Source organism: Hyperoodon ampullatus, assembly GCF_949752795.1.
Source record: "Hyperoodon ampullatus genome assembly, chromosome: 14".
Lineage (NCBI taxonomy): Eukaryota > Metazoa > Chordata > Mammalia > Artiodactyla > Ziphiidae > Hyperoodon > Hyperoodon ampullatus.
The window spans coordinates 70,239,574-70,265,252 of record NC_136927.1 but is presented as its reverse complement, the minus strand read 5'-3'; the positions used below and the strand labels follow the sequence as shown (position 1 = coordinate 70,265,252).

At 46.1% G+C, this 25,679-nt stretch overlaps 1 protein-coding gene across 1 annotated transcript in view; it reads left to right on the top strand.

Moving 5' to 3' along the window:
* The window catches only part of CHD6 (chromodomain helicase DNA binding protein 6), a gene marked incomplete at its 3' end in the record, with an annotated part of 225,047 nt that overhangs the window by 172,063 nt on the left and 27,305 nt on the right, over positions 1-25,679 (top strand). The window contains exons 20-27 of the mRNA XM_079719317.1: positions 399-509; positions 2,269-2,471; positions 3,510-3,709; positions 4,402-4,561; positions 9,723-9,812; positions 12,362-12,465; positions 18,165-18,294; positions 19,994-20,054. Coding sequence (XP_079575443.1) covers positions 399-509; positions 2,269-2,471; positions 3,510-3,709; positions 4,402-4,561; positions 9,723-9,812; positions 12,362-12,465; positions 18,165-18,294; positions 19,994-20,054 — 1,059 coding nt within the window. The remainder of the gene's footprint in view (positions 1-398; positions 510-2,268; positions 2,472-3,509; positions 3,710-4,401; positions 4,562-9,722; positions 9,813-12,361; positions 12,466-18,164; positions 18,295-19,993; positions 20,055-25,679) is intronic.

The window sequence follows — 25,679 nt, the reverse complement described above, 5'->3', positions numbered from 1 at the left end:
CTCATATGGCCCAGCCAGGGCCTTTCCCAGAGTGGAAACTTGGGGCTTGGTGAACTGAAAGAAAAACTATATCCAGGGAAGTTTTTTAAGAATCAGCCCTTTCACGGGCAACTGGACATACGTTGCCATCATCTCCCAGGGGCTGTCCTCCTGCTTCCGAGTTTAAGTTATAAAAAATGATCCTGTAGGTTGAAATTGTAATATCCTCACCCCACCGTTAAAATAAAATTTTAAAACAATAGCTTCAAGATTTTCACTTTCATTTTGGCAGCTCTGTGAGGGGTTTTGATTTTGAATGCGGATGGAGAATATTCTTGAGTCTCTGGTGCATTTGAGATCACACAGGTGTTTTACAGTTTGTGTTCAAGTACAGTTTATTGGCTCTTTCTTCTTCACAGGCTAGCTTTGTGGCTTCCGGAAACAGAACGGATATTTCCTTAGATGACCCAAACTTTTGGCAGAAATGGGCTAAAATAGCTGAACTGGACACTGAAGCAAAGAGTGAGAAGGTACAGCACTGAGAATATTTTATTTCATTGAACATTTCACTGGTGTCTTATGGGACCGTAAATTCCTACCAGCTCCAATCATTATTTACTCCTAAGATTTAGTTCTTAAATAAGATGCTGTATGTAACCTACTTCCGTTGTGGAGCACAGGCTCCAGACGCGCAGGCTCAGCGGCCATGGCTCATGGGCCTAGCCGCACCATGGGATCCTCCCGGACCGGGGCACGAACCCGTGTCCCCTGCATCGGCAGGTGGACTCCCAACCACTGCGCCACCAGGGAAGCCCGAGAAATGTTATCTTTAAAGTGACCTGATGGGGCATACAGTCTGCTGGGTGTCCAGGAAATTCGATAAAAACAGTTAGAACTGGAACTGGCCAAACAGGTCAAGATCAGCCCTCTGACCCAAGCCAAAATCCTATCCTTGGCATGTGACTGTTTTCCTCTATTTCAACACTTCCTATGCAAGGAACTTTACCTCGGACGAACATTAGAGAAAAAAAGCATGACGAAGAAAAGTTTGTTGGGTTCACCTCCATTCTTTTCAGCATCTTGAATTTTCCTATTTCTGAACATGAGAAAGAGAATGGCCTTGGAATAAAACCAGAGTTTGAATACTGGCTCTGCCACTGACTAGCTGTATGTCTTTGGGCAAGGGAACTGACCTCACTGAGAGTGAAAAAAGACATGTGAACAAAGGAGGTGGTGGCGCCCCCTTTGCAGAGTTAGAGATAACATTGTGAAGGTGGCTGCCCAGCCCATGTGAGGCAGCCCATACGCGTTAGCTTTCCCTCCCTCCATCTCTGACCCAGTTACCTCCCTCAGGGATGAGCACCCATCACTTTCTGCCTGTCTTCTCGGGTGAGTGTTGAACTCTTATGGACTCACAGACCCAGGAGACTGTCCCTGCTAACATCTAGCTGATTCAGGAACCAGCGTCCAGCCTTAAATATTCTTCCGTAGGATCGCCAGAGGTTGCTTAATCTGACCTGTTTTCTCCTAGTAGGAGGATTCTGCAGTCCCCATAATAACCTGTTTCTAGTGTTTAACAATGTCACAGTCAGGGAGTTACTCTGTGTGCAGGAGGACAGTGGGCAAGCGGGGGAAGAAAAAGCTCTTGCCCTGAGACAGTTTGCAGGAGCTTAGCTGAGCTTTGGGAAGAGGCATGGGGGGAGGGGCGAGAAGCATGAAATGATGGAGACCAGAGAAGTGATGGTCATGGCCAAGGGAGCCGCCAGAATGGGTGAGTTTCCTGAGCTAGAGGTTATCTTTTCCATGAAAGACAGAAGGTTAGTGGCTCCACTGGAAGGCAAAATGAAGTGGCAGTAACTTGTGTTCGTCTTCCGAAAGTTGCTGAGCAGATGGAATTCTCCAACTCCTCCTGTCTCCAGAGCACAGGCGGCCTCCGCATGCCGGGCAGAGCAGCTGGGGTGCACCACTCCCGTCCTTCTTGGCAAGAACAGGAGGCCACTCTGGCGCTGGGGGGCCTCGCCTGCCCAGGCCCCTGTTAGACTGCAAAACCAGCAGATGGGGGCAGCCAGCACTGGGGGCGGAGGGAGACACCAGCTTCAACAAGTCCCAGAGTGTCCCCTGTGCTTGTCATGGACACGGCAGGTGTGCTGGGAAGAGCCTTTCCTGCTGGAGGACGAGATGGGGGTGGTTCTTTCCCAAATGTGTCCTGAGGAACAGCAGCAGGATCTGCCTTGTGATGCAGGGAGAGTGAAGAGGGGCTTTCTCCCCAGCAGTCCTCTCTGTTTCCAGGAAAGCTTAGTGATCGACCGCCCGCGCGTGAGGAAGCAGACCAAACACTACAACTCTTTTGAGGAGGATGAGCTCATGGAGTTTTCAGAGTTGGACAGTGACTCTGATGAGAGGCCCACGAGGTCCAGGCGCCTCAATGACAAAACCAGACGCTACCTCCGGGCCGAGTGCTTCCGGGTGGAGAAGAACCTGCTCATCTTTGGGTGGGTATTGGCTTCACCTGTTTGTTCTTATTGTTGTTTTCCCCTCTTTGGTTCAGTCCCTGAGATGTGTCCAGTGTGTCTCTCCACTCACCTCTGGGGTCTGGGCTGTTGGCAGAAGAGAGAGCTGTGCCTTCTACCCGCGGCCCCCCTCAGTCACTGCACTCTGCTGCCATGTTGTAGACGGGCCATGATTTTCTCATATGCTTGTCACGGCAGATCTCTGATACTAATTTACTGCCTGGTACTGATTTCCTGCCTTTTTCCCCCAAGGACATATAAGGAATCAGTGTAGCAGATGTTAGAGTTAAGGCATGATTCATGCAGGGCTCTGGCTCTGGTAGAAGTAGAGGGTTTAGCTTCTGGGAGCTCATCACCATTGCTTTCAAATACTGCAGCTGGGGTCAGTTTTTTAATAATATTTTTATAGATTTATTTATTTTTATTTGTTTTTGGCTGCATTGGGTCTTCGTTGCTGCACGCGGGCTTTCTCTAGTTGGGGCGAGCGGGGGCTACTCTTCATTGTGGTGCGTGGGCTTCTCATGGCGGTGGCTTCTCTTGTTGCGGACCATGGGCTGTAGGCACGTGGGCTTCAGTAGTTGTGGCTCGCGGGCTCTAGAGCGCAGGCTCAGTAGTTGTGGCACATGGGTTTAGTTGCTCCACGGCACGTGGGATCTTCCTGGACCGGGGATTGAACCCATGTCCCCTGCATTGGCAGGTGGATTCTTAATCACTGTGCCACCAGGGAAGTCCTGGACTGTTTTAATTCCAGATTTATTCCTCGCTCCAGATATTTTCGTCCCTCCCTTTTTAACATTCTAGTGGCCATATGAAGCTCTCTGTGTCCAGGGTCCAGGTCACCTCAGTGACATTTGGTGTGCTACAGTATGCGATCCTCGAAGGTCTTTCAGGACAAATCCCTCAGGGTGATCAGTAAGCCCAGCAGGGGTCGAGAAGCCGTCGGCTCCTGTTTGTCCTGCAGTGTTGAAGGCATGCGTGGCCCTTCCGCCCTCTAACACCATTCTGTATTTCCACTCTCAGCTGGGGCCGGTGGAAGGACATCCTGACTCATGGACGATTCAAGTGGCATCTGAATGAGAAGGACATGGAGATGATTTGCCGGGCCCTGCTGGTGTACTGTGTCAAGCACTACAAGGGCGACGAGAAGATCAAGAGTTTCATTTGGGAACTGATCACGCCTACCAAAGATGGGCAGGCCCAGACCCTCCAGAACCACTCAGGTGAGGGGTGGCACGGGCCGTAGCCGAGTAGCGCAAACCCCTGTAGTTCCTTCTCTCTTCCCATGTTGGCCCATGTTGCTGTGCTTTGGGGACATCTCTTTCTCAGGTGTATTTCCAGAATGCTACCTGTGGGAAAGGATGCTGATGCTTTCCATTTCCATTCTCCCTCAGAATCATCCAGTGTTAGCTGTGATATTTTGTTTTAAGTGCAGTTGGGCCCTCTTGAAGTTCCCCACGTGCCAGTCCTGCCCACTAACCTGGGTGTCCCAGGGGTTCCTTCTCTGATACGGGGACTCACACAGCGTGCTCTGCCTCAGTTCCACCTCTGTCCGTGCATTTCGTTGTGCTGCTCCTTCCCTGTGCTGAGACACAGCTCACCTTCACGTCTCAGATCGAGCATTCCTTTTCCCCGGCTAGGCTGTGAGGTCCCCACGGGCACAGGTTCTGCTACAGCTTTCTTGATCCTGCAGGACACTCGGTAGATTCTTGCTGCCTGACTGAATGGTCCTGGGGGTTACTAAGTAGGGGACCAGGTGTCTCCTCGCCATCCCTGCCTGGGGGACGGAGGAGTGGGGCCTGTCATCCAGGGCCACCGTGCATAGCCCGGCTGCCTCTTTGCCACCCTAGCCCAGCTCTGTTCCGACAGCCACGTTTAAGCCGTCTCGGCTCATATTCGTACATTTCTGTCTCAGGATTGTCCGCTCCAGTCCCCAGAGGGAGGAAGGGGAAGAAAACGAAGAACCAGCTGCTGCTCCCAGAGTTAAAGAACGCAGACTGGCTGGCCACCTGCAACCCCGAGGTGGTCTTGCACGATGATGGCTACAAGAAGCACCTCAAGCAGCACTGCAACAAGTGAGTGTGCCCCCCTCAGCCCTGGTGGCAGCTCCGCTCTGACAGCGCGGCTTCCCGGGACCCCCGCGGGGCTGTGGGAGGCACTTGATGCCCCTGTACCACCGTGCAAGGTCTGGAAAGGCGGATAGGCTGTGTGCTCGAAGCTGGGTCAGGGTTCAGTCGCATTGAAGCCTCTCTACCTCCCTTAATCATCTCTCTTCTCCCCCGGGACCCGGCCTCTCTTACCAGTGCAGTTCGTACGGGATCTTCTGACCTGACTCTCAAAATCCACGGAGGACGCTGGTGATTTCACTGCTCGTTCTCCTTTTCCTTTCCCTCCCTCCACCTCCGAGGGCACATCAGGGAGAGCAGAAGACTGGCCTTGGTGGCCTCCGCTCTCAGCCGTACCCCCTTGCCAGGTTGCTTCCTCTTCAGATTTGCTTCGACATTCATGGCCTCCCGGTGTTTGGTGGACATTCATCTGAGATAGTGTTCTTTATATCCCGAGGCTAAGAGCTGGGGTGGGGCAGGCGGAAATAAAGGAAAAAGTGATAGAAAATGAAACTGTTCTTGTTTAGTTTGGGGGAGTTAGGGCACCCAGGCACGAAACAATGACAGGTTTGCATGTGGGTACTTGCATCGCTGTACAGTGTATCTGTTAGAAGTAAAAGGACCCTTGGCAACCATCTAGCCCAGCTTCCTAGGCCAGGCAAGACTTACCTCCTCAGCATTCCTGGTAGGCCGTGAGGAGGCCTCAGCTTGCACACCTCTGGTTATAAAGAGTTTACTATCCCGTAAATCAAGATTTTTGCAAGGTCTTTTCTTCCTCCCTGTAACATCAACCTAATGGTCCTGTAGTTGTTGGGTTGTGGTTTTTTTTTTCCTTTACTGCTGAAGTCTAACCCTGTCCTTTGATTCCTCCAAATATTTGAAGACAGGTCTCATGCCCAATACTGTAATAAAAACTACCGCACACAAAGGTACAAGCTCTCTGGGGCAGTAGATCTCAAGCCAAGACTTAAAGGGCACTTGCTGTTGATAACAGAGCCTGGCTGGGGCAGGACCCGACGGCATGTTCACTGTGACTGGATCAGAGTCACTGTGAGGGAGCAGAAAGGAAGCTGGCAGGGACGAGGGCTCCTTGATGGGAGACCTGGTATGACAGGCTCACCACGGAGTCTGTTGTAAGTACTAAGCAACCATATTTCTTGAACAAGTGAGACATGATAAAAAATGATACTGGGGGAGAAAAATTAATCCGGTAACAATTTGCAAGATGGAGTAGTTGTTTACCTGGAGCTGAATGGCCAACTAGGAGAGTTCTGTCATAATACTAAGTATTGATCGTGATGACCTAGATTAGGGTGCTGACTGTAGAACTGGGGAGAAAGGGTCAAATATGAGAGATGTGACTAAAGAAGAATCCATCATGTGTGATGAGGAATACAGAAAGCAGGTAACTCTGTGGCCGTTAGCCTTGTAGGCTGGAGAGTGGCGGTGCTTGTAGCCATGACAGAATCAGAATCGTTATATTCAGGAAATGCTGAAGAGCAACACGAAGGACTCAGGTTTTGCCTTATTAAGTCACAGCAGCAACATTTGGCTCTCCCATCCCCAGCTGCAGATGTGGGTCTGGAGCACTGAACATAGGCTGAGCTGGAGAGATTAACATAGAACTTCCCTCGACACCCGCACAGATGATCACAGATGTTGAGCAGAATTGTGACCCTTGAGGAATTCCTTAACGTTTCTAACCACCAGCCCCAGGATCTTTCCTGAGTGCAAGCCTTACCCCGACAATCAAAGAATAATGCAGTAAAGCACTTCTCTGGGTTTGAAGAAGCTGACTGCTGTTTATTCATCTGAATCTGATGGAGAGTATTGTCCTCTTTAGTTCTTTTCTGGCTCAGCGACCAAGAGATTCAGAGCCAGCAGGGGCCTTGCAGCTCCTCCCACGCAGCGTGGGAATTCTGTGGACAGTGTCCCAGCAGGGAGTCCTCCAGCCTCTGCTCAAGCCTTCCTAGTGATGGGAGTTTACCATTTCTCAGCAACACTCATTTAATTACCAGATGATTCTAATGAATTGTCCTTCTGTATATTGAATCTAAAATCCGCTTCCTTGAATCTTCCACCCTTTGATCTTGGGTTCTGTCCTGAGGTGCACCAGGCAGAGTTTCTTTAGCATAACTGGACTGTGAGCTTCTAGAATTGTGGGCTCTGTTAATTAGCAAATTTACTGCCACCCCAATATATCAGATGTGGGTCAAGAAAGGCTCTGGGGTTAGAACTGCCTGGATTTGAATCCTGGCCCCATTACTTACCTGCAGGTGAATTATTTTTAAAATGAGGATAATAGTTCCTACCTCAGCATTGTTATGAAGATTAAGTGAGCTAATACATGCTGGCACATAGTGAGTACTCAAAGCATTTGCGTAATTAGTAATACATATAGTATTTAGGGGCGTGAAGTTGTTATCAAAAGAACTTTAAAAGGTTAAAAAGCAGCTGCTTCAAATCTAAGCTCTAAGAAGTCAGGACAGTGACTGTCTGTTCAGAGTGGGTATAGTGACCAGAAGGGACTACCAGGGGGCCTTCTGGGGAGATGTCCTGTTTCCTGATCTGGATGTTGGATATACATGTGCGTTTAGTATGTGGAAATTCATCAAGCTGTACATTTATGCAAAATGCCCTCTCTGGAAGTATATTTCATACCAAGAGAATCGTTTTTTAGGAAAAGAAAGAAATGAAAGAAAAGGGAATACCGCCACCCAAAAGTATTAATAGGTTTTGTTTGGCTGAAGTGAAGGGTGTCACAGACCAGCTCCAGCTCTCCTTCCCTGTGAGGTCAGGTGCCACCTCAGGTTATCTTCTCAGCCTGGGAGGAAGTGGCTCTCTAAGAGGAGGTGTCTGTCTGTCCTCTGAGTTGATTTACTTCTCATTTGCAGTATAGGTGAATACTACTGGCTTTCATTTCTGTTCTCCTGTGCTGTAGATACTGCCAGATATCAACACCTTTGCCTCTTTTTGGAGATATAGAAACAGCTGTATCTTACATCTTCTGGAAGCCTTCCTCTGACTGAGGTAGATCCAGGCAGGCAGGAATCCTATACCTAAGACAGCTTCTTTCTAGTTCTTGCTAAGGAGGCTGTCAGCTACTGCCAGCTAGGCAGAAGGATCAGGGACGATTGCAAATTCTTAGAGTTCTCATTCTCTGAGCTTTGAAAAAACATCTCGAATTTGAGTTGATTGACAGCTGAGGTAAGGAATGATATGGCAGAAAAGTGAGGGTTCTTTCCCATCTAAAAGTTTGAGCTTTTATGTTGCCACCTACAACTTAGGCCCACAGTGGCACTTTCAACCCAGATCTAAGAAACTATGCTTTTTTAGAGGGCTCAACCCCTCGTTATTTAAACACCTTTTGAATAGGTAATACATACACGTGTTAACAAATATTTTTTGTCAAAAGTAAGTTTTCCTCCCACTCCAGCGCCCGTTTCCCTCTCCAGAGGCGACCACTGTTAACCGGGTTCTTCCAGAGATGCTCTGTGCAGGGCCCAGCAGTGGGAACACCCAGCCTCCTCTTACCTTCTCTAAAGTAGTATTTACTTTACATGCTGTTTGTGTTCTCGTCGCTCTTTTTAAACAACTTACATGGAGATCAGTTCCTACAGAAGTACGTGTAAACGGGCTTCTGCTTTAGTAGCTCGCCTTCACTCTTGCCTGGTGTCGACACAGTGGCAGGTACTCTTGTAACCCTCACTGCAGCATCTCCTCAGATGTGGTGGGCTTCTCTGTGCCTGTCCTTGGCTTTCACTCTGTGTTTTGCATACCTTAAGCCTCCCGCCCCTAACCCCCACGGCCGTCTGCTGTGCTCTGATTCTCTTGTGGCTGGCCTTATTTCACAATTGGACTGTTGTAGGCTCCTCAAGAACAAGGTTAAACTAACGTTTACTTGTGTTACATTCTCACGGTACCAGCACAGTGCAGGACACACTAGTTGCCCAACAAATACTTAATTGCCTCATCTCAGACATGCTGGGGCATTCCCATGAAGCCTGAGTGTGGTCCATGCCGAATCACAGGAGAGAGGACGGGATTGCTCTCTGGTAGTATCACCATGAAAAAGACTTTAAAATATTCATGTAACATGTAACTATGTGCAAGTGAAACTATTTGAAAACAGCACCATTCAACATAACCTCACCCGTCACTAAACTAGGAAACTAGTAACAAGCCTCTTGGAAGGCAGCTCTGCCTGAGAGGTCATTGTGGCCATGTGGACAGGGTGAGACCTCTTAAGCAGGGGTCCCCAACGCCCAGGCCACGGACCGGTAGTGGTCCAGGCCGCACAGCAGTAGGTGAGCGGCAGGCGAGCGGGGGAAGCTTCATCTGCCGGTCCCCATCGCTCGCATTACCGCCTGAAGCTATCCCACACCCCACCCCCCGGGTCCATGGAAAAATTGTCTTCCACGAAACCGGCCCCTGGTGCCAGGGATCGGTTGGGGACTGGGCTTCCCTGGTGGCGCAGTGGTTAAAAATCCACCTGCCAATGCAGGGGATGCGGGTTCGATCCCTGGTCCAGGAAGATCCCACATGCCGCGGAGCAGCTAAGCCTGTGCACCACAACTACTGAGCCTGCGCTCTAGAGCCCGCGAGCCACAACTACTGAGCCCGCGTGCCATAACTACTGAAGCCCACACGCCTAGAGCCTGTGCTCCGCAACAAGAGAAGCCACCGTAATGAGAAGCCCGCGCACCACAATGAAGAGTAGCCCCTGCTCGCCACAACTAGAGAAAGCCCGCGTGCAGCAATGAGGACCCAACACAGCCAAAAAATAAATTAATTAATTAATTTTTAAAAAAAAGTTGGGGACTGCTGCTATTAAGGACCAGGTGGGATGCTGTTTCTGCTGCCCTCACCTCCCCTCCCTCACCTCCCACGCCCACAGGATGACCTGAACAGGTGACTGATGAGATACGTTTTCTTGAGTGAAATGGAGATATCACAATAATTTCTGCCATTAATACCTAGTGTTTTCTTTTTCTAGTGCTTTCTCATATATAACTTCGTAGCCCTAACAACCTGAGAGCACCCATAATTCCCCCAGGTCAGCTTGGGGATGGCAGTTCACGGGCAGCTTATGGGTTCTAATGTGTTTCATTACTGTGTTCACGTATCATAGGGTACTTCTGCGAGTCCGGATGCTGTACTACCTAAAAGCTGAAATACTGGGAGAAGCAGCGGATAAAGCATTTGAAGGAACTCCGGCCAGGTAAAACAGGTCAACCTTAGCTCCCAGTGTTAAAGAATTGCCATAAAGTGCCTGTTGATGGAAATGGACAAACCTGCCTGTGTTTCAAGAGGCCCGTGTTCCCTCCCACCCAGGACCAGTTCTGGTAGAGCAGGCAGGCAGAATGAGGATGATTCAGCCAGATCATCCACGAGTGAAATAAAGGAGAAGACAACTGCTTAAAAACACAGCTCTTGGTGAGGTTCTTAGTTGGGTTTTTTTTTCTCCCGGTAGTGTTGTAAAATTGCTTTTAAAGCAGTCATTTCTCTACCTTAACTAATCATTGTTGGATAGACATTAGTGACTTTGATATTTGATCCAACAGGTGTAGACTAAAAGCTTTACTTGGGGGCTTCCCTGGTGGTGCAGTGGTTGGGAGTCCGTCTGCCAATGCAGGGGACACGAGTTTGAGCCCTGGTCTGGGAAGAACCCATATGCCGTGGAGCAACTGAACCTGTGAGCCACGGCTACTGAAGCCCACGTGCCTAGAGCCCGTGCTCCATAGCAGGAGAGGCCACCGCAATGGGAAGCCCGCGCACCACAACGGAGACCCAATGCAGCTAAAAATAAATTAATTACATAAATAAAAATTAAAAAAAAAAAAGCTTTACTTGGAATCCCACTCTTGGCCTTAGTCCTCTTCTACCTTTGAGTGGTTCTCCTTTATTTGCTAGTCGTATTACTAATACTTTGTCACCATTTGATGTGTTGTGCCTTAGTTTTGTAAGCTAGTGTTTCCAAAGCTGTAGAATCCTGTGGGAATATCCCAGGATTTGGGGGAATGAGGCTGCTGAGCCCCCAGCTACTACTTGATTGGACTGTCAGAAGTCACAGTGTATAAATGGGGTCCCCAGACGGCCTCCTTCACCTTCCCCAGATGGGCAGTTTGCTCTGGCCCCTACAACGCTGCTTGTTCCCAGGGAACATAGGAAGTGTTGGCATTTGAACTGTGCTTTGAGATTCCCTGGGGCCGTGGTTTCTCCTCTCTCTTACTTTCCACTGGGCAGTGCTAATGGCTTTAGTGGTCACAGGAGCACTAAAGAAGGAGAGAGGTGAAAGGCAACAACAGTCCTACCCCTGAGGCATTTTGTAATTAAGACCAGTCATCACATTGACTGTTACTCCTCGGTCGTTACTATGGGCATTTCTAGTAAGGATAGGGAGGTTGGGTGTGTTGCTAAAAAGTTCAATTTGTCAGTCATGTATACGCAGCAGAATTCAACCCGCTTATTTATATCCAGTGTTAACCGGGCAGAAGTAATGTATCTGAATTTACTCATCCCCGTCATGTGCTTTCTTAGATGCGTAGATGGAGGGAAGGTAGTAGAACGTGGAGCGGGTAGGTCCATTGCCCACCCCCTTCCCCCCCTTCCCTCCTTCCCTCTGCTTTCCTCCGTCTTAGCTCTCACTGGTCCCGTGCACGTTAGATGCCTTATTGTGCAGAAAGTGCCATGAGGAATGAATCACAGCTCATCCCCCAAAATTTGTTCAGCCCATGGCACCACGCAGGCAGAGCAGTGGGCCCTGAAGTGGAGCCAGCTAGGGAGCACTGCCTGGAGAGGTGGGGGCCGGGGAGCCCCATCCCCACAGGGAGAGCTGGGCCTGGCAAGGGGCAGGCAGCCCTGTGTCACAGCAAGAAGAATCTGCTGGAAGAAGAAACTTCAGCATTGCAGAGGCACCATCCCAGGCAGCTGGGGGGTGGGAGGGAAGAGCCATCCAGATGGATGTTCTCCCCCAAACCTCAGAGCCTTCAAAAGAGTAAGGATGGTGCTCAGACAAATAAAGCCAATCAGCTAAGGGTCCATGTGAGCTCTCAGAACATGGACAGAAACTCAGAGAGGGGCTCATCCCTCATGTCTGCTCCCTGGGGTGAGCTGTGTTCATCCCTTTGGCCAGAAGTTTTACCCAGCAGACCGTTAGCAGACCCTCACCAGGAAGTACCTCCTACTGTGGCTGCTAGCCTCTGAAAGGCTCTCTTCATACCCTGCGTGTAGCAGTGCAGACTAGCTTGTTCTTGAATGGTGCTTGGGGTCTCCAAGGGTTGAATCCAGATGATTTGGGCACTTTGCAACATTTGATCCTGTATGAATTCAGACACCTGAATGCATGTATCATGTATGAAGTCAGAAGCGGTGTTCTGCCTTCACATAACCAACATATTGCTGGCTTTTGCCGTGGCTGTCAACCGAAGAGGCACATTAGAGCCACCTGACACGTGTAGAGCCCACAGCCCCACCCCAGGCTGGCTGACTCTGCGTTCTTCACGAGGTGCTTTCAGATTCTGCATCATTCAGTCTGAGTGGAGCCTGAACACCAAGTACATCTGCTGATGTAGCTCCCTCTGTAAACCAGGGGCAGAGCCCTGGTTAAGATATCTTGGCCCCCAGCTATCTGAATCCTCTCTCTTGTTACTTCAGATTCTAAGCGTGCAGCCCGGGATGTGGCTTAGTACGAGGGTTCAGGCCGGGAGCTCTTGTGTTGTTTTCTGTCTGTGTTGAAGGCACTCTGAGTCCACACCCTTCCTTCCACAGGGAGCTGGAAGTGCCTCTGCCCGACATCGACTGCGTGGAGATCCCAGTGGATTGGTGGGATGCCGAGGCTGACAAGTCGCTTCTGATTGGCGTGTTCAAACATGGTGAGTATTTCAGTGAACATTTTCTCTTTCCTGAAAAATTGCATAGGCCTGTTCCATGTCTCTCTTAGAAAGTAGAGCCTCACCTCTGTCCTCTCAGAAATTTGGCCGGATGAATGTGTGAGTCATGAAAATATAGCAAATGTAAGTATCAGTGAGGCACTCTGAAAGGGTGGCCACAAGGGCTTTGTTCAGTGTGTATCTTCCTCACTAGCCTCACCGCACCATTGTGCATGGGATTGTTCACTCTTACAGTCCCAGCCTCTGGCCTAGTGCCTGTCACGTGGTAGGCCTCAGGGTTTCTTGAGTAAAGCAGTAAATAAATGGGGGAAATGTTAGGTTTTAGCATGTCACATGTATGCAGAATTCTAAGGTCATTCTAGCTAATCTACATATTCCTAGTATGTATTTTTTGCCCTGTTGGTATAAAAATTCAAGAACAGTAGATGGCATAGACATCTTTTTTTTTTTAATGTGGTAACCTAGAGACCAAAGGGGACTGAGAGAGGTTTTTGAATAGCTTGGAACAACTGAAATAAATGCCCTGTTTCTTCATTTCCGGCCTTGTTCTAACTACCTGCTCTTGCTTTCAGCCAACTGTTAAAATGAATAATGAAAGCCCCAGGTAATATCCACTGTAATGTGCCTAATACACACCTTCCCTGCCAGGTGAATTAGCCAGAATTTTGAACTGGAGAGCAGGGGTTGAAGTGGGAAGAGTTAGGTGTACTTGGCTTTCACTGCCGGCTCTGCCACTGACTAAATGTGTGACCTTGGGCAAGTCATAAACTTCTCTGACCTATTTCCTCACCTGTACACTGGGGAGAGTATCAAGACAACCTACCTGGAGAGTTGTTTGAAGATTAAATGAGACAGTATATGTGGGCGGCCTAGAACAGTGCTTAATGCATAACAGGTGCTTGGTGCTGTCCACTGTCACTTATTCCTCTGCCTTTGGAAGGTTAACTCTCTTTCTAACACATGCCCTATGAGTAGAATTCTTCAACATTTGCAGGCCAACCTGCAATATTTATGTAACAACCACGCGTGTACCTATTTTAACGAAGAATCCCTTCAAAATGTAGATTCTGGTGTTACAAATGCAGTCTTTGGGAGGGTCTGGTGCTGTTGAGAGCCCTTTATCAAACCACTGGGGTAAGGGAGTCAGAATCAAGGTGGCAGAGTAGGAACGTCCTGAGCTCACCTCCTCCCACGGGCACATGGAAATTACCCCTGCTTGCAGAGTAGCTGTCTCTGAGAATGACCTGAGGACTAGCAGAAAAGATGTTCCCCAAATGAAGACATAAAGAAGGAGCCACAACAAGATGGGTAGGAGAGGCGGAGGTGCAGTCTAGCCTGGGACCCACACCCCCGGGTTGGTGACCCACAAGCATCAGAGGACAACAAAGAACGAGTGTGGACGAGGATGTGGAGAAAAGGAACCTTTGTGTACTTTTGACAGGATTGTAAATTTGTGCAGCCGCTATGGAAAACAGTATGGAGGTTCCTCAAAAAATTAAAAATGGAATTACCGTCCAGTCCAGCAACTCCACTTCTGTATACTTACCCGAAGAAAACAAATACACTAATCCAAAAAGATATGTTCATTGCATCATTGTTTACAGTAGGCAAGATATGGAAGCAGCCTAAGTGTCCATCAATGGGTGAATGGATAAAGAAGATGTGGTATATATATATACAATGAAATACTATTTGAGCATAAAAAAGAATGAAATCTCACCATATGCAACAACATGGATGGACCTAGAGAGTAATATGCCAAGTAAAATAAGTGAGGCAGAGAAAGACAAATGCTACATGACCTCACTTTTTATGTGGAAACTAAAAATCAAAACAAATGAATAAACAAAGCAGGTGCTTATAGATATGAAGAGCAACATGATGGTTGCCAGAAGGGAGGGAAGTGGGTTGGTGGGCAAAATAGGTAAAGGGATTAAGAGATACAAACTTCTGGGCTTCCCTGGTGGCGCAGTGGTTGGGAGTCCGCCTGCCGATGTAGGGCACACGGGTTCGTGCCCCGGTCCGGGAAGATCCCACATGCTGCGGAGCGGCTGGGCCCGTGAGCCATGGCCATTGAGCCTGCGCGTCCGGAGCCTGCACTCCGCAGCGGGAGAGGCCACAACAGTGAGAGGCCCGCGTACCGCCAAAAAAAAAAAAAAAAAAAAAAAAAAGATACGAACTTCTATTTATAAAATAATTCACAAAGAATATGGTCAGTAATCCTGTATTAGCTTTGTGTGGGGACAGATAGTTACTAGACTTATTGTGGTGATCATTTCATAATGTATTTAAATGTCCAGTTATTCTGTTGTACACCTGAAACTAACATAATATTGTACACCAGCTATAATTCAATTAAAATTTTTCAAACCACTGAGGTTAGGCTAAAGCAGTGCTGTCCACTAGAACTTCCACTGATGACAGAAATGTCCTGTTTCCGCACTGTCCTCTACGGATGCCGCTCGCCGCATGTGGCTGTTGAGCACTTGAAATGTTACTAATACAACTGAGCAACTGTATTCTTAATTTTATGTAATTTTAATTAGTTCAAATTTAATTAGCCATATGTGGCTCCTCTGCTGGACAGTGCAGGGCTAAGACTCAGCTCTGAAATGAGAAGAGGAACCATGTGACCTCTCCATGAAGCACAACGAACCAGTCTCTTATCGGAAATGGTAGAGTCAATCTGATGATATCTAAGGTTACTTCCAAATCTAAAATTCTTCTGCTCAGTGAAGCAGCTCGCAGGGTTGCAAGTAAATAATTCCTAAGTGTTTCCTGAGCACGCCTGTGAGACTTGAAGATGGTGCCTCACCCACTCCGTTCAGGTTCTCCCAGTTGAGTGAGCTCTGGTATTCAGGGTCAGAGCTGGGGGGCAGGTGCCGGGGAGGCGATGCATGCAGTGCCTGAAGTACCTGGTGTAATGTGATGAGCTTAGCAGACACGCTGTGAAGATGGGGAAGACTTAGCCTCTGTACCCAGTGCTGGGGGACTGGTGTTAAGCCACACATGCAGACTGGCTCACTCTTGGATGGAACCAGACCTGTGAAGTTGGACAGTGACATTGGAGTCAAACCTAGGCTGGGTTGGACCGATGCCGATGCTTGGCTCCGTGGGCCCATCCTCCTTGGTGTCTTGCGTAGTCCAGATCAGATCCTGCTCCTGGCGGGGTGCTGCTCAGCACCCAGCAGACATTCTGTGAGCCTAGGCTTAGACCTGTCCTCACCTGGGTAACACACCTCATCACCCCACGAAACAGCCCTCTCCACAGGATAACCAAACCCACACAACGTGTCTTACCAGGTGACAAACTCCCAGATACCCGGCAGCCGATGGAGATGTGTATTTTCAGAGAGCCAAGCTGTCTGGCGTTTACTTTTCAAGGTTCTATCAGGAGCTCTCTCTGCCTTGCCTCCAGGCCCTGGAGACATAGTATGAGCTGTAGAGCTGCAGCTATTTTCTTTGTTAAGAAATACACAGCTGTTCGTCGTCCAAGGTTTTGTGGATCTTCTACCCCACCCCAGACATAGCCTGCGACGACCCTGCTTAGATCGGAAGACCAAAGCCCCGGTTCCATCTCCGAGCTTACCACCGTGGAAGAACTGGCTGGAGCTTCCGCTTACAGCAAGAAGGACCCTGCAGCAAATCTGCTCCGAATGATGCTGTTGACCGCTCTTGATCCCATTAAGAAATGGCGGCCGCCTGTCTAGGGCAGCCTGGATTTATGAAATACTCATCAGGCTATGGATTTTAGTATTTCTGTTCATATTCTTATAGAGGAACTTCTAGACTAAGTGGAGAGAGGCAAGCAGCCTACGCCGCCTGTTGCTCTATTTATGTCTTTATGTTGCTATTACAGCTCCTACTATACTGTCTGTTCAGGACAGTTGTTAGGGTTTTCTAGGGAACTGGGTCAATCACTCTTCCTCGTCTCCAGCTTCATAGCTGGTTGAGAAATAGAAATACCGAGTTTGTCTAGACTTCAGGCCTGCACATGACAAGAAGAAGTCTGCAGAGCAGAGACTCACCCAGGCAGTAGGCATCTGAGGGACCGGCCTGCTTCAAGCCCTGTCCAGCACAGCATGCGTGAGGGCAGGACCCTCATGGACAGTCAACCTCCCTCCATGGTAAAGGGTCAGAGGAGGAAGCTTTCACCATCTCAGCTATGAGATAAAGCATCCCTCTTTTCCTGGGGAGGGGAGGGGGCAGGTAGAGACGATGGCAGGCACGTCCTCAAGACAGCAGGAGCATGGAGGGCATTTCTGTTGTGATGTGAGCTGAGGCAGACCATGGGGAGAGGGTGAGGATGGTTCTTCCTACAGTGATTATTGGAAGAGAGTCTGGGCCAAACTGACACATCCAGTCAGCGGTTTGTTGAGTGTGTACAGTGCCAGGCCCTGTGCTAGGTACTGAATGTATAATGATGAGTAAAAACGGATACAGCTTCTGTCCCTGGGGAGCCCACAGTCTCATGAGAGAGGCTTACAGTAATCAAACAATTGCCCTAAGGAATAAGTGAATAAAGAAGAACATAAGGCCCCAGTTTCTCCTGCCATATGCCTCGTGCAGGCAGCACCTGTCATGGAGATGGCAGAAATGTCACTTTGAATTAAAAGATAAAGCACCTGCAGCTCCTCAGATAAAAAGTACCAGGTGCTGCCTACACATGAGGGCTAGAACAGCATTAACAGTGATATCAGAACAAAAACCAATATAGAAGGGAAATACCCAACAGAGTAAAATCAAATCTGTTACTAGCAGCCCAGCCGGTACTCATTTTAGGTACAGCATCTTACATCACCTGTGATGGGATCTCTCTGTACATACTACAGAGCTAGAAATTGACTTACTTAGGGGCAACATGGAAAGGGTTTTGATGATCATGAAGGAGTTTCCCCCAAAATAGTTCGATATGACAATAGCTGTGACCAAATATTCCTGTCTCATTATAGGATTACATTAGATTCAATAAAATAACAAATTGTCGTGCATGGCATCATCAAATTAAAAGGGATATTTTTCATTGTTTTGCCTTCTGTCTGAGGCCTCTATTCTGGATCAGAAATCCTCCATCTGTTTTTGACTCTGGGGATATGGTGAGAGGCAGTTCCAAAGCCCTGGCCAGTAGATTAGGATTTCATATTGAGTTTGTGAATATAGAGGGAACAGGTCTGTTTTAATCCAATCGACAGTCACAGTAGTCCTCTTTGTATTTCATCCTTTGCATCCATTACTTTGCTCAGCTTCCGCTTCTAACACATGGGATAAAATTGGACCATAACAAAACAAGGCCTGTTCATGAGATGACAAGATAATAGGGTGTCCAGAGTTGGAGGGTTGGTGAGGGGAAGAAATTGCAAAACCAGCTTGCCTGATTCCCTTGCTGTCCAGGAGACACAAACAAGTGGGAATTGTATCTGTATCTTGTGTGTCTTCACGGACACAGAATATTTACATCAGCTTTCATTTTGGGGCAAGCACTACTTCCTCAAAGGGGTCCACTTTAGCGCAAGGATCTTCCCCTGACAGGAAATCTTACAGGATCCGGTTATTTTTACATCAGTATTTTTTTGTTCGTTTTGCGTTTTATTTAATAAGGGAAATAAAATGACTGTCTAGGGCGCAAGGCAGATCTTGTGAGTTCTGACATGACCTCTTTGTTCCTCGTTACCCCTGATCAGGTTACGAGAGGTACAATGCCATGAGAGCAGACCCAGCACTTTGCTTCCTGGAGAAGGTTGGGATGCCAGACGAGAAGTCCCTTTCTGCAGAGCAGGGTGTTACAGATGGGACCTCAGACATTCCCGAAAGGTGAGAAGCTTCATGGGCCAACCACAGTGTGACTTGTCGCGCCACGAATCTGTGACCGCATACATCCAGCACTCTATAATAGTCTCTTCCTCACGGTCTGGCATCTCCCTTAAACCTGAACTGCCTTCCAGAATTGCTGCTTTGGTTACATCCTACGATGCCTCAGGCTTTTCGCTTGAATCCCAAACACTTTGAACCAAATACCAGTTCCTGTCCTTCCTGAGTTCCCAAGCTGCCCCCCATCCTTCCTACTCCTTAATCAGGCTCGTCTGGCCAGAGGATTCTCAAGGAAGAATTCAGACTTCTCATAACTTCTCATACTTGGCAGAAAGTTAAGAAGCGGTACAGCAAGTTCAGGCTTCCTGACCTTGAAGTGCCTCAGATGAAATTCCAGTGTTATTTAAAGATTTCATGGTCCATGAGTAAGGTGGACTTAGGAGCCACTGCTTGATGGCCATGGCATTCAGGTTTTATCACTGGGTTATGTGCAAAAAAAGTATGAAAGCGTCCCCTTTGTCGAGTTTTAATTACTTTGGGCAAACTCCAAAATGTGTAAATTCATAGGAAAGCTAAATAGAGAAAAGCTGTGGTTTTCATATATATATATATATATATATATATATATATATATATATATTTGGAAAACATCGCATATATCCCTTAGCTTGTGTTTGGTAAGCTTTTGGCCTGATCTTCCCCCCAAAAGTAGCATTTCCTAGGGCCACGGGCAAGCCTGGACACGAGGGTACACAATGCCAGGCCCCCTAGCCATGTGCTAAGGCTGAGAAAAGACTGAAATACATTTTCCATCTGTCCTTAGCTGCTGGTGAACACCCTAGCTATCATAACGTTCTCTGCCCCAAAGATAATAAAGATGCATTCAGAGAGATACTAACAAATGCCCGAAGGACCAGTGGTGTTAACGTTGGGCACACGGGGTCAGGGAAAACACCACCTGGGGGAGGTACCCGAATGTGGCTTACAGCTTATATCTTTGGGTGGGGGGGCTGTTCTTTCTGTGGTTAAGCAATGAAGGTAGGAGGCTCCTTCTGCCCCCAGGACCTGAACAACAGAGAGAAGAATATTTGAGACAGGAATCCTTCAAAGTTGATTTTACCAGGGATCGTGAAAAACAGGTAGGCATCAGCAGTAGTTAAGCTCACAAGGGAGAGGACATTAGGCAGCTGATCTAGGGGCGAGCAGCTGATGGTCCGGAGGGCAGCGTCCTTCCTCAGCAGGCACAGCAGAGCTCCCTTTCAAGGAAGTGACGGCTGCTAAATGTGAGGAGCGATTCTCTATCCATGGCATCCTACTGTGGGATCTGGGGGTCGGCACATCAGGACTCTTAGTTTGCATGGCTGTCAGCCTCTAGACTGTTCTTTTATCAAAGCCGCTTATTCAGACAGTTCTTGATGGGCAGTAATTACCTTTTTAAAGATAGCATCATTGTTGAATAGCCGGCCTCTGAACTTGCCTGAGTAGATCATGAGTCTCGTGCTAAAGTCTCATTTGAGTGGAAATCATTGCTCGTAGAAGTTGTAACACTGGAAAAACCAAGATTTTGAGGCCTGTGGGGAAAGGGATCTACTAATACTCTCTTTGGTCAGTGATTCTGGGGGATTTTCATGCAAGCATCCTAGTTGCAAAATAGCTCCTAGGTGGTGTGTGATGCTTTTTATTTTTTTAAAATTTTATTTAGAGGCAACACAGATAAAGAAGACAATACAGAAGACAAAGTAGATGGCCTCCAGAAACAAATGGTGAGTCAAATGTGCTGTGTTTGTAATCCACACTATCTTTAATATCAAGAGAGAAATCCCCATCTTGGTATATTGGTCTTTGGGAACTTGACTGCATTGCTGCAGTTGCATTGCATTTTCCCCAACATTTTATTGTAAAAATTGTCAACTCACAGACTGCGTTGCCCTTTTATTCTAATGAAACTTTTGCTTTTGAGGTGACTGTAGATTTTAGATGGAATTGTAAGATACAATACAGGGTGATCCCATGTACCTTTTATCCAGTTTCCCACCAGGGGGACATCTTGCAAAACTATGATACAATATCACAGGCAGGATGCTGACATTGACAGAATCAAGATATAGGATATTTCCATGACCACAGAGATCCATCATGTTGCCCTTTTATAGCCACATCTACATCCCTCCTACCTTCACCTCCTTTTTAATCCCTAGCAACCACTAACCTATTCTCCACTTTTGTAGTTTTGTCATGTTAAGAATATTATATAAATGGAGTCATACAGTATGTAACCTTTGGGGCTTGGCTTTTGTCACTCAACATAATTCCCTGTAGATTGATCCAGATTGTTGTGTGTAATGATAATTCATTCCTTTTTATCACCGAGTAGTACTTCTCCCTTCATCCATTGAAAAACATCTGGGTTGTTTCCAGTTTTTCACTATTGCAAGTACCTCTGTAAACATCTGCATACAGATTTTGTGTGAACTTACATTTCCATTTCTCTGGGGTAAATGTCCCGGAATATAATTGCTGAGTCATGTAGTGGTTATATGTTTAGTATTTTCAAGAAACTGACAAGCTGTTTTCTAGAGTGGCTGTACCATTTTACATTCCCACCAGTGATGTATGAATGATCCATTTTCTCCTCATCTTCACTGGCTTTTGGTGTTGTCACTAATTTTTATTTATTTATTATTTATTTATTTATTGGCTGCGTTAGATCTTCGTTGCTGCGCGCGGGCTTTCTCTAGTTGCGGCGAGCAGGGGCTACTCTTTGTTGCGGTGCGCGGGCTTCTCATTGTGGTAGCTTCTCTTTGTTGCAGAGCACAGGCTCTAGGCACGCGGGCCTCAGTAGTTGTGGCACGCAGGCTCAGTAGTTGTGGCACACAGGCTTAGCTGTTCCGCGGCATGTGGGATCTTCCTGGACCAGGGCTCAAACCCGTGTCCCCTGCATTGATAGGCGGATTCTTAACCACTGCGCCACCAGGGAAGTCCCTGTTTCTTAATGCTGTTCAAATATGGCCTATGGAAAACTACTCAAGTTGGCTCCTGAGTTCTTTTGACATGATTCAGTCAAATATGGAAAGGAGGAAAACTATGAAAAATTCATACGTATACATATATCCCCTCTTCTTTAGATTTTCTTCACATTTAGGTCACCACAGAGCAATGAGTAGAGTTCCCTGTGCTATACAGTACGTTCTCATTAGTTATCTGTTATATACATAGTAGTGTATATGTGTCAATCCCAACCTCCCAATTCATCCTACCCCTCCCTTCTCCACCCTTGGTATCCATAAGTTTGTTCTCTACATGTGTGTCTCTATTTCTGCTTTGCAGATAAGTTAATCTGTACCCTTTTTCTAGATTCCACATATAAGCATTAATATACAATGTTTGTTTTTCTCTTTCTGACTTACTTCCTTTTGTATGACAGTCTCTAGGTCTATCCACATCTCTGCAAACGGCACTATTTCATTCCTTTTTATGGCTGAGTAATATTCGATTGTATATATGTACCACATCTTCTTTATCCAGATAATTCCTCTGTAGATGGACATTTAGGTTGCTTCCATGTCCTGGCTGTTGTAAATAGTGTTGCAAGGAACATTGGGGTGCGTTTATCTTTTTTAATTATAATTTTCTCTGGGTATATGCCCAGGTGTGGAATTCCTGGGTCATATGGTAGTTCTGTTTTTAGTTTTTTGAGGAACCTCCATACTGTTCTCCATAGTGGCTGTATCAATTTACATTCCCAGCAACAGTTTAGGAGGGTTTCCTTTCACCACACCCTCTCCAGCATTTACTCTTTGTAGATTTTTTGATGATGGCCATTCTGACTGGTGTGAGATGCTCAGCATCACTAATTATTAGAGAAAAGCAAATCAGAACTACAGTGAGGTATCATCTTGTTATCCTTTTGATGTCTGCAGAATTTATAATGCTATTCCCTGTTTCATTCCTTATATTAATAATTTGTGTCTTCTTTTTTTCTTATTATTCTTGCTAGAAATTTGTCTACTTTATCTTTTTAAAGAATTGGAACTTTGTTTCATTGATTTTTCTCTGTTTTCTATATTAAATTTCATTGATTTCTGCTCCTTATTATTCTTTTCATTCCGGTTTTGTGTTGTGGGTTTTTTTTTGTTTCGTTTTGTTTTGTTTTTTGCTGCGTTGGGTCTTCGTTGCTGCACACGGGCTTTCTCTAGTTGCAGCGAGTGGGGGCTACTCTTCATTGCGGTGCATGGCTTCTTATTGCAGTGGCTTCTTGTTGCAGAGCACAGACTCTAGGCACACAGGCTTCAGTAGTTATGGCATATGGGCTCAGTAGTTGTGGCACACAGGCTTAGTTGCTCCACGGCATGTGGGATCTTCCCAGACCGGGGCTCGAACCTGTGTCCCCTGCATTGGCAGGTGGATTCTTAACCACTGTGCCACCAGGGAAGCCCCTCTGTTCTAATTTCCTCTTTTTCTAGATATTTGGGGTGGGAGCTTAGATTACTGATTTGAGACTTTTGGGCTTATTTAATGTATGCATTCAGTGCTGTAAATTTCCCTCTCAACATTACTTTACCTAGGTCCCACGATTTTTACTATTATAAATAGTAAAATTTGTTGTATTTTCATTTTCATTCAATTAATTTTTTTTTCCCTTGAGACTTTTTCTTTGGCCCATGGATTATCAGACATGTGTTATTTAATTTCCAAGTATTTGGAGATTGTCCTATAATCTTTCTGGTTTTTATTTCTAGTTTGATTCCATTGTGCTCAGAGAATACACTCTATTGTTTCAGTGGTTTTAAATTTGTTAAGTTATTTTTGTGGCCCAGGATATGGTCTCTCTTGGTGTATGTTGCATGGGCACTTGAAAAATATGTGTATTTTGCTGTTGTTGGGCAGAGTGCTGCATAAATGTCAACTCAGTCCTGTGAGTTGATAGTGTTGAGTTCTTCTGTATTCTTGCTGATTTTCTGTCTAGTTGCTGAGGGAGGAGTATTAAAGTCTCCAACTATAATTATGGATTTGTGTATTTCTCCTTTCAGTTCTATCAGTTTTTGCCTCACGTGTTTAGCAACTCTGTTGTCTGGTGCATACACATTTAGGATATGTCTTCTTTGTGGGTTGACTCTGCTGTCAATATATGATGTACCTGCTTGTGTCTGATAGTTTTTTTTTTTTTGCTCTGAAGTGTACTTTATCTGCTATTAATATAGCTACTCCTGGTTTCCTTTGATTAATGTTTGCATGATATACCTTTTTCCGTCCTTTTACTTTCAGCCTGCCTATTTGAAATGAGTTTTCTATAGACAGTATTTAGTCAGGTTATATTTTTTAATGCACCCTGTCTTATAGTTGGTGTATTCAGCCACTTACATTTAATGTAATTATTGATGCATTAAGCCTTAAGTCTGACATTTTGTTTTCTCCATTTTTTTATTTTCTATTTTCTTCTTCCTGACTTCTTGTGGGTTATTTGAAACTTCTTTCTGATCCCCTTTTTGATTTATCTATGTTGGGTATGTTTTGTTTTTTTTAAGTTTCTTAGTGGTTATTCTAGATATTTCATTACATATACATAATATATCACAGTCCACTGGTATCATCATTTTACCAGTTCAAGTGAAGTATAGTGTCCTTACTTCTAGTTTTGCCCCTTTATAATATAATTGTCTTAAATATTTCTTCTACATACATTTAGACTCATATCAGACAATGTTATAATTTTTGCTGCAATTCTGAAATATAATTGAGAAGATTCAAGAGGATAAGGAACATCTACTGTATTTACCCATATTTTTATTTACTTTGTTCTTCCTGGTGTCCCAAGATTTCTTCTTTCTGTTGACAGAAATTCCATTAGCTGTTCTTTTAGGATAGATCTGCTGGTGACAGTTCTTTTACTTTTCCTTCATCTGAGAATATCTTAATATCCCCTTCATTCCTGAAGGATATTTTCACTGGATATAGGATTCTGGGTTGACAGTTCTTTTCTTTCAGCTCTTGAAAAATGTTGTGCCACTTCCTTCTGGCCTCCCTGGTTTCTGATGAGAAATCTTCTGTCACTCAAGTTGTTTTTCCCCTTAGGTAAGGTGTCTTTTCTCTGTTGCTGCTTTCAGGATTTTTTTTTTTCTTTCTTTAGTTTTCAGAAGCTTAACTGTGATTTGTGTGTGTGTGGATTTCTTTGAGTTTATCCTGTTTGGTGTTTATCATCTTCTTGAATCTGTTGGTTTGTGTCTTTCACCAGATTTGGGGAGTTTTCAGCCATTATTTCTTGAAGTCCTTTTTCCTCTCCTTCCGGAACTCTGATGGTATGAATGTTAAATCTTTTGTTATATTCCCACTGGTCCCTGAGGTTCTGTTTAATTTTTTTTTTTTTTGGCTGTGCCTCACGGTTGGCGGGATCATAGTTCCCCGACTGGGGACCGGACCTGGGCCACAGCAGTGGAAGTGCCAAGTCCTAACCACTGGACCACCAGGGAATTCCCTGTTTAATGTTTTTTTTAATCTGTTTCTCTCTGTTGGTCACACTGGGTACTTTATATTTTTCTCTCTTAGAGCTCACTGATTCTTTTCTCTTTCTCCTCCATTCACTGTTGAGCCTATCCATTGTGTTTGTTTTTGTTTGGTCTGGTTCATTTCATTATTGTATTTTTCAAATCCAAAATTTCCCTTTGGTTCTTCTTTGTATCTCTGTTTCTTTGCTGAGATCTTCTTTTTCTTTGCTGAGATTTTGTGTTATCATTTGTGGCAAGTATGTTCAGAATTCCTCATTGAGGACTGCTTTAAATTCTTATGTCAGATAATTCTAAGATCTCTGTCATTTCAGTGTTAGCGTCTATTGATTGTCTTTTCCCATTCAGTTGGAGATCTTCCTGGTTCTTGATGTGATAAGTGATTTTTGATTGAAACCTGGACATTTGGGGTATTACATTGTGAAACTCGGGATCTTATTTAAAACTTCTGTTGTAACTGATTGCCTCTGACACCTCTGTTGCAGGGGAACGGGACAGGGTGGGTGGCAGAGTACACCACCTTTTTACTGCCTGGTGGGAGTAGAAGTTAATGTTCGCAGTCAGCCCCTGAAGATACCCAAGGCGGGGGTGTTTCTCATTACTGTTGGGCAGAAATGGAAGTTTAGATCTCCATATGGTCTTTGCTGACACCATGGGTGTTGGGGACCTTACTACCACCTAGCAGGGATAAAAGTCCCAGCTCCCTACTTGGCTTCTTGACACCACCCAGCAGGGGAATGGGGTGCCCTGTTACAGCCTGGCAAAGGTGGAAGTCTAGAGTCCACTTTTAGACTCTAGAGGCCCACTCAGCCTTTGCCAGCATGGATGTGGTGAGCAGAAGTTTTTTCTGTGTTGTTGAGCTGAAGTGTAGCACATCTTGTCTTAACA